This window comes from Bos javanicus, chromosome 5 (assembly GCF_032452875.1).
Source record: "Bos javanicus breed banteng chromosome 5, ARS-OSU_banteng_1.0, whole genome shotgun sequence".
Classification (NCBI taxonomy): domain Eukaryota; kingdom Metazoa; phylum Chordata; class Mammalia; order Artiodactyla; family Bovidae; genus Bos; species Bos javanicus.
In genome coordinates this window covers 51,439,836-51,449,496 of record NC_083872.1, presented here as the reverse complement: position 1 = coordinate 51,449,496, position 9,661 = coordinate 51,439,836, and the positions used below count along the sequence as shown (strand labels likewise).

The following is a 9,661-nucleotide window of genomic DNA, read 5'->3' as shown; positions in this document are numbered from 1 at the left end:
AGAGACTTCTACCAGTTTACATCCTCCCAGGAGTATATTATTATCCTTCTCCTCAGTTTTTAGCAGTTTAAAATTATTTGCCATTTTATCACTTATCTTTTAAAAATTTGATGAATGAAAAATAATCTGATTGTTATTAACTAGGCAGATTTATTATAATCTTGATTATTAATAACTATTAATTATTATTAAAGGCAAGTTATTAATTTGCCTTAAAATTTTTTTTATTCTTTAATTACCAATGCTTATTTGCTATTTGTATTTCTGCTTTTAGGACCACTATATTTTGAATTTCTAGAACATAAATTATACCTTCTAATAAATTATATACAAAAACATTCCAAAGACAGGTGTTAGTAATTCGGTTATTGTCATGATTGAAAATTAATTTTTTTAAAATTGACCTCTGAAGTATACTTATGAAAGCAATAATAGGGTTGCCTTGATTGGAGTATTTTTATTAGAGCAAAAGATACTTGATTTCAGAAAGCAGTTTTCCTTCTTTCCTTTCTTGTGTTTTAAGTGTTTATTGCTTTAAATAGTCTTATTATAATTGTTATATTATTGTATTGTCTTATGTTTAATGCAGTATTATTACATTCTTTTCTTAAAACGACATTGCAGCCCAATAAAATACCTGTATACTTAAAAAGTGGAGAAGTAAACAGCAACCCACTTCAATATTCTTGCCTGGAGAATCCCATGGACAGAGGAGCCTGGCAGGCTATGGTCCATGGGCTTGTAAGAGTCGGACAAGGCTTAGTGACTAAACCACCAAACCACCACCATACTTAAAAAGGGAGGCTTGAAATAGTACCCTCTCATACTATTAAGAAAATCTTATCAGTTGAGTGATAACACAGATTCATACCAGGAGTGGGGCGTGGGGGAGGACTGTAGAGAAGAAGAGATATATTTCTACAGAGAGAAAGAAGAATCAAACTACTCTTGTTGGTCCTTTACTCCAAGCTTATTCTTCATCGCTGATGTCTCTAAATTGACCTTGAGCATATTTCTTATATGTTGTTTTAGAAAGTTAAATAAGTACTGTTGTAATTTTAAACATACTTTTAACAGCATGATAAATTATGTACAGGGGGTAATAACAATCTTTATATACATTTAAGTTTTGGCAGATCTCTTTTAGTACTAATTAGTTAAAAAGAAAAAAACTTTTGTAGAAGTTTTAACAGCATATCTTATACAGTGTTTTAATTTTAAGTAGTTTTAAGAAATATCTTACAAATAAATTTAAATTTGCATGAATAGATTGTCTTTCCCCCCATTTTAGTGTTGATAACTTAGAATAACTATAAATCTTAGTTGCATACCAAAATACGTTACTGAAATGATTTTATTTTATAAGAATTTAAAACTAATATTAACTTTGCACTGTTTAATGTTCAGTATTTTCCAAAGTATATCTATTTGTATAATTTAGTGAAAAAAAGACACGTGGTGTATCTTAAAATCTTTTTGGAAATAATTTCCCCCTTTTTTTTAGGCAACAAGTAACAGAAATCATATTTGTTTTAAAAGCAGTCAGTACTCTCATTGATTCACTTAAGAAGACTAAGCCTGAGAATGGTAAGTACTTAGAAACCCAGTAATTCTAAGCTTATAACATTTATGTTCTATTTGTGTTGTATTTTTGTACTACTGTTTAGTTAACTGAATGTTAGGAATGTAACAGCTACAAGACTTTTTTCCCTTGGGCCTTAGGACAACAAAGCAACAAGTCCATTATAGCCGACATAAGGATGTCAATTAAGTACAATTGCTTTGTAATGTTTTCCTTATTTTAAACAAATTTTGCCAACTTTTTCCCCAACAGCTTTGAGATATAGTTGATATATAACAGTATATAAGTTGAAGGTATACAACTTGTTGATTTGATATATTTTCAATATGTCACATAATTACCATTTCTTTTCTTGCAGTGAGAAGGTTTAAAATTTACTCTTAGCAACTTGCAGGCATATAATATGGTATTATTAACTGTAATCACCATGCTGTGTGTTAAATCTCCAGAACTTATTCATCTTATACCTGGAAATTTGTATCCTTTGACCAACATCTACCCATTTCCCCAACACTCTCAGTTCTTAGTGACCACCGTTTTACCCTCTGTTTCTTTGAGTTCAGTTTTTCTAGATTCCACATACAAGCAATATAATACTAGTATTTATCTTTCTCGGTGTGACATTTCATTTAACATAATGCCCTCAGGTCCATTCCATTGACTCACATGGCAGGATTTTCTTCCTTCTCATGGTGGAGTAATATTTTGTTGTGTGTGTGTGTGTTTACAAATATATGTAAATATGCATATACATACATACTGCATCATTAGTCATCTTCCACTGATGGATACTTCGGTTGTTTCTATGTCTTGGCTACTGTCAGTAACGCTACAGTGAACATGGGGATACAAATATTTCTTTGAGATATGCTTCCAGTTTCTTTGGACATATGCCTAGAAGTGGAGTTGCTGGATCATAGTTCTAGTTTTATTTTTTTGAGGACACTCTCTACAGATTTTCATGGTAGATGTACTAAATTACATTCCCATTCACAGGCACCAGTGTTACCTTTTCTCCATATCCTTGCTAACACTTAATGTTTCTTCTTTTTTTGACGACACTATTTTAACAGGTTTCAGGTAATACCTCATGGTTTATTATTATTTTATTTATTGAGGTAACATTGGTTTGTAATATTATATGTTTCATGTGTACAATATTTTATTTTTACTTGTGTATACACTGTACTAGTATGCTCTTAGTTTTATTGACTTTTGCTGTTAGTCTCTCTCTCAGTTGTTTCTGCTCTGGTCTTTATTATTTCCTTTCTTCCACTGACTTTGAGCTTCATTCATCCTTCTTTTCTAGTTCCGTTATATGTAAGGTTAGATTTTTTTGAGAATTTTCTTATTACTTGAGGTAAGCCTATATTGCTGTAAACTTCCACATAAGTACCACTTTTGCTGCATCATGTAGATTTCGGAATGTTATATTTTTGTTTCCATTTGTCTTCAGGTGTTTTTAAAATTTACCCTTTGATTTCTTCATTGACTCAATAGTTGTTCAGTAGCATGTTTTTTCAGAGAAGGCAATGGCATCCCACTCTAGTATTCTTGCCTAGAAAATCCCAGGGATGGGGGGGAGCCTGGTGAGCTGCAGTCCATGGGGTCGCTACGAGTTGGACACGACTGAGCGACTTCCCTTTCACTTTTCACTTTCACGCGTTGGAGAAGGGAATGGCAACCCACTCCAGTGTTGTTGCCTGGAGAATCCCAGGGACAGTGGAGCCTGGTGGGCTGCCGTCTATGGGGTTGCACAGAGTCGGACACGACTGATGCAACTTAGCAGCAGCAGCAGCATGTTTTTTAGTTTCCACATATTTGTGATTTTTCCAATTTTCTTTTTGTAGTTGATTTCTAGTGTCATACTATTGTGATTGGAAAAGATGTTTGATATGGCTTCAGTCTTCTTAAATTTATTGAGACTTGTTTTGTGCCCCAACATGTTGTCTGTCCTTAGTAATGTTCCATGTGTACTAGAGAAGAATGTGTATTCTGGTGCATTTGGATGGCATGTTCTATATATGTCTATCAAACCCATCTGGTCTGATTCATTGAAGGCCACTTACTTCTTTGTTGACTTTCTGTCTGAATGATCTATCCATTGCTGTAAGTGGGGTGTTAAAGTCACCCACTGGTATTGTGTTGCTGTCAGTTTCTCCTTTTAGATCTATTAATAATTACTTTATATATTTTGCTGTTTCTGTGTTTTTGTTGTTCAGTTGATAAGTCGTTTGTGACTCTTCTGTGACCTCATCGACTATATAGACCACCAGGCTCCTCTATCCATGGGATTTTCCAGGCAAGAATACTGGAATGGGTTACCATGCCTTCCTGTAGGGGATCTTCCCGACCCAGAGATTGAACCTGTGTCTCTTGGCAGCCAGGTTCTTTACCACTAACACCACCTGGGATAGGTACATATATATTAGAAACTGTTATGTCTTCTTGATGAATTTTCCCCTTTATCATTATACAGTGTTCATCTTTGTCTCTTGTTACCTTTTTTTGGCTCAAAGTGTGTTTTGTCTGATAAGAGTACATACAGATATTACATCTGCTTCCTTTTGGCTATCATGTGCTTGGAGTATCATCTTCGATCCCTTCACTTTGAGCCTGTGTTTGTCTTTAGAGATGACATGAGTCTCCTGGAGGCAGCATGTGCTTGGGTCTTGTTTTTTAATCCATCCAGCCACTCTGTGTCTTTTGATTGGTGAATTCAATCCATTTACATTTAGAGTGATTATTAATGGATGAGGACTGAGGACTGCCATTTTATCTTTTTTTCTGGTTGGTCTATATCTACATTCTTTCTTTTTCCTTGTGTTTACACCATTTTCATTTGTGGGTTTTGTGATATTTTCCTCAGTTTTCTCTTTTTTTATATTTTCTGTCTCTGCTCTAGATTTATATTTTGTGTTTACCTTGATGTTTCTGTGAAGTGTCTCACTGATGAAATATTTCTTTTTCTGCTGATAGCACATTTTATTTGCCTGTACATGTTCTGTCCTTTTCCTATTCCCTTTTGTGTTTTTTTGTTGTCTCAGATTACCCTTTTTTATGTTGTGATTTCATTCCTAAATTATTTTTTTTTTACTGCTTTTCCCTCTTTAACCTTTATGTTATAATTATTTAAAAGATTTTTATCTGTATTATCACTTTATTCAGTGTTTTGTGTACTTTTATCTTTTTGTTTCAAGTAGAAGAGCTTCTTTCCACATTTTTTATAAGGGAGGTCTTTTGCCTCAGTTCATTTGTCTGGAAAAGGCTTTATTTCTCTTTCATATCTGAAGGATAACTTTGCTGGATAGAGTAGGCTTGGCTGGTAGGTTTTTAATCTTTCAACATTTTGAGTATTCTTCTCTTGGCCTATATAGATTTTCTGCTGAGAATCTGATTGCCTAATGGGTTACCTAATGGTAGGTTACCATTCTTTTTCCCTGGATGACTTTAAAATTCTTTCTTTGTCATTGATCTTTTCGCAGTTTTAATATAATTTGTCCTGGAGAAGGTCTTTTTGCATTGAGGTAATTAGGTGTTCTCTTGGCTTAATGGACTTGTATATGCAGTTGCTTCCGCAGGTTTGGGAAGGTCTCAGCTATTGTTTCTTTAAATAAACTGTCTACTCCCTTCTTCCTTTCTTCTCCTGTGTGTGTGTTCAGTTGCCTGGTTGTGTCCAATTCTTTGACCCTGTGGTCTGTAGCCTGCCAGGCTCTTCTGTCAGCACTGAAGTGGGTTGCCATTTCCTCCTCCACAAGATCTTTCCAACCCAGGGATCGAACCTGTGTCTCCTGCAGCCCCTGAACTGGCAGGCGGATTCTTTTACCACTGAGCCACCAGAGAAGAGAAGCCCTCCTTCTTCCGGAATGCCCATTACTCTGTTGTTGCCTTTCCTAATAGAACTGGATAGTTCTTATATAATTTCTTCCTTTAAAAAAAATCTTAGGTCTCTTTCCTCTCCTACCTATATCATTATAAAATTTCTATCTTTTTAAACATTTATTTATTATTTTTGACTGCATTGGGTTTTCGTTGTGGTGTGTGGACTTCTCTTTAGTTGGGGCATGAGGGCTCCGTGGCAGGTGGGATCCTAGTTCCCCAACCAGGGATCAAACCTACATCCTCTGTATTGAAAGGTGGATTCTTAAACACTGGACCACCAGGGAAGACCCACAGTTTCTATCTTTGAGTTAGCTAATTCTCTTCCATATGGTGTGTTCTATTTCCCATATGTTACATACATTCTTCATCTCTTTTTATTGAGTTCTTCAGCTCCAGAGTTTGTTTGGTTATTTTTTAGAGTTCAGTCTCTTTGGTAACATATTCCTTCTGTTCACTAATTTTATTCCTAAACTCATCATACTATTCTATCTGAGCTTTCTTGTAGCTTTCTAAATTTCTTTAGGTGGTGGTGGTGGGTGGTGGTGGTGTGGTTGCTAAGTCATGTCTGACTCTTGTGACCCCGTGGACTGTAGCCCACTAGGCTCCTCTGTCAGCTGTTTTAATTTTATCAATCAGATTGCAGTGTTGGGTGATTTTAAGTTTGGCTTCTGGAGAATTGTCATTTTCTTTTCTGATACCATGTTACTTTGATTTTTCATGTTGTTTGATGAAAATTGTTCCTCTGATATATTTGAAGGAACAAACACCTTTTTTCTTTAGTAAAGCTTCTTTTTTATTTGATTTTAACAATGTAACAGGTTAGTGATGAGAGGCCTTTCTTTTGTTTTTCAGTAGGTGGCACTATAGTACAAGTTTTTGATTTCTCTTATCTGCGATGCCTGTGGTTAGAGTGAGAATTGGCACTTTTCACTGTCCACTGCTTCTGCCAGAGGTAGCATCTGGTGCCCTTGTCACTACTTTGCTTTAGGGGTTGCTGGTACCTTGTTGCTGCCAGTGTTGCGGCCTAGGTCACTGGTATGGTGGGTATCTCCACCATGTCTGGGATCTCCTGGGTCCACTGCAGTGGGGAGAGAGGGTGGGTGCAGTGAGGAGCTGGGGTCTGATGCTGTTACCACGTTCAGGGTTATCCGTTTCATGGACACTGCTGCTGTGGGCAGAGGGGCCAGACTCACATGGGTTTCTGTGACTGGAGGGGTGATGTCGCTATTGTTGCGTGGTTCCCTGTAGCCGTAGTCACTGCTGTGGCTGAGAAGCCAGAGTCATTGTGTCACCTGCCCTACTGCTCCTAGGTTTTCTGTGGGATTCGCTGCTGTGACTGGGGATCCAGGACTGCAGGTACCACCTCCACTGTTTCCCCAGTCCTGCCTCCTCTGTGTATTTCAGTCCATCCACTCTTTTTTTTTTTTTTTTTCTTTTTGGCCATGCTGTTTGTGGGATCTTAGTTCCCCGACAAGGATCAAAACAAACCAGGCCCTTGGCAGTGAGAGTCTGGCATCCTGACTACTGGACTGCCAGAGAATTTTCAGTCTATCCAGTCGTATGTATAGTTGTACAGATGTGTGGAATTCTCTGCAATCCTGATGTATTGGGCAGAGACACTTTTACTGAGTTAAAGATATTTTACTATTAATAGTTGTAGGTTAAAGGGAAGAGATGAAGTCCATGGGATTCTCTAGGCGAGAATGCTGGAGTGGGTTGCCGTGCCCTCCTCCGGGGGATCTTCCCAATCCAGAGCTTGAACTTGCATCTCTTACAACTCTTGCGTTGGCAGATGGGGTACTTTACCACTAGCGCCACCTGGGAGGCCCAAATTGGCCTAAATGGTGCTCAGGCGGTAAAGAATCCGCTGGCAAGGACCTGAGTTCAATCCCTGGGTTGGGAAGATCCCCGGAGGAGGGCATGGCAACCCACTCTAGTATTCTTCCTTGGAGAATCCCCATCAGAGGAGCCTGGTGGGCTATAGTCCATGGGGTCACAAAGAGTCAGACACGAGTGAGCACTCTAAGCAGCAGCTGTGTGGATAATTTATATTTTATATATTTTTAATGTAGAACATGACTGAGTCTTTTGGGTCATAAGAGTCTTCTATTCTGCATTTGTACCCATTTATCATATAAATAGCTTTGGATCATTTTTATAGAGCTTTCTCATTTGTTTCCCCTTTTCTGTTACTCATTTCTATCCAGTCCATTCTTTACATTAATGCCAAAAATGATTTTTCTAAAAGTGCTGCATTGGTAATTCCTTTTCCCATCCTTATAAAACAGAACAAAATAATCTTTTTCATTACCACTACCTACCAAATACAGAGCATCCTACTGTCTTAACTCTCTTCTCTTCATGCTTTTATCTCCCACTGGACTTCATATATACTATTCTCCCACCAAACTCACATTGTCAGTCTACCCAGGCACTCCCAATCCTTTCCTCATTTCATTCTCCTGCCTGTGTCCACCCTGGTCAGATATCACACCACTTTTAAGCCTTGATTTTATTCCTTGAAGGTGAGTGGTTTCTCCTTTTGGTGAAGTTGTAGCTCTCTTCTGTGTGCTCCTGAAGCTCTCTGTCTGTATTATAGTCCCATGTGTACATGACTCACTCCCCTTAAAGCGTAAAGTTCTTGACAGGCTTTTTAATCATGTTGTATTCTATTCTGAAACACACTACCACCACTGAGTTTTTTTTTGGACCAGCCACTGGTTTTAAGAGTTTGTTACTGGTTCAGGACAAGATAAAGAGCTGGCATCAGAGTGTAAGTCAATTGTGTCACTAAGCACACTGGTTTAGCTTACTTTTTTATACAGTAAGACTTTGTTAGAGAAGAAGTCTGTTTATTTGCATTCTGGTACAAGCAGATTGATGCTTTAAGCAGCATTACTTTTAAGACCCAAGAAGAACATAGGTTCCTAATAAATGAATCCCAGGATAATTTGTTCCTGTCAGTTGTTATATAATCAAATACATATTTTGCTCCTTTCAAAATTCACCGACTGTTACTTTGGCCTAGAGGGCATATTATACTAAATTTCAAGAAGCAGTAGACTTGTGTATATTCAACCTCAAAAAGAAGGTGTAGAATTTCTAAGAAAAATTCTTGAACAAATGTCCTTAATTTATCCTATCAAGTTCAAATTTGAATAATCTTAATAAGATGTTCTGGTTTATTTTTCAGAAAGGGAAATCATGCATTGACTTCCTAGAGACCAGTAAAATCTTTATTAGATCACAAGGTAGAATTTGATTCTTAGAAATATATTATACTTAAGAAGTAAACAGGAAATTATCTATTTTTCATGTTATTGCTATAGATATAGTAAGAATGGCAAATGTATTTTTTATGATCTTTGGATAGCTGTTAAGAATGTAACCAGAATTTGTATAATGGAAGAAAAGGGAAGGAAAACTCAATAGCCTTTTTTTGAAAAGTCAATGGGCCATGGGTAGGGCAGTGTATTAATGATAGATGATTTAACTAAATTAATGTTAAAATTGTTCAAGAAAGTTTGAATTATGCCTGTGGGTATATTAAGTGAAGATTTAAGTTAAATAAATGATGACATAGTAACATATTAACACGATATGCTAAACTCCATTCAGAAATAAGAAAAAAGAAAACAACTTGGAGAACGTTGGGCCTTCCCAGCAGAAATATGTTGGACTGCTGGAAGCCAGCAGAGCCAGTGTTCACCCAGTATTTGTTTAGAACATTTGTTATTTGTTTTAGGGTTCTCTGGTGGGGGAGGTATTTTTTTTTACTTATTTATCATCTTACTCTTTAATTAAAAATTTGAAAAAATAGTGAATATACACATGGTTCAAAAACTCAAAACTGTAGAAAGATATACAGGGAACAGCAGTCTTTCCCCTGTTCTGTATCTGTATCCGTTGTTCTGTACCTGCCAGGCTCCTACCTTTCCATAGTCAACCATTTTTATTAGTTTGTGGATTCTTCCATAAGTTTATTATGTAAATACAAATATATGTGTAGTTGGCTCTTGAACAATGCAGGAATTAGGGGTGCTGACCTTCCGAGCAGTCATAAATTCCTCTATAACTTAGATGGTTCTTCCATATTTGGGGTTCTGCATGCTTGGACTCAACCGACCGGGGATCATGTAGCACTGCAGTATTTATTGCATATATGTGGATCCACACCATTCAGACCTGTGTTGTTCA

General features: G+C 36.9%; 1 protein-coding gene across 5 annotated transcripts in view; it reads left to right on the top strand.

Annotated features, from left to right (window-relative positions):
* Positions 1-9,661, top strand: part of MON2 (MON2 homolog, regulator of endosome-to-Golgi trafficking) — a 111,925-nt gene that overhangs the window by 98,355 nt on the left and 3,909 nt on the right. For all 5 annotated transcript variants that reach the window (XM_061416611.1, XM_061416612.1, XM_061416614.1 and 2 more), the window contains one exon: positions 1,505-1,587. In XM_061416611.1, the coding sequence (XP_061272595.1) occupies positions 1,505-1,587 (83 nt within the window). The remainder of the gene's footprint in view (positions 1-1,504; positions 1,588-9,661) is intronic.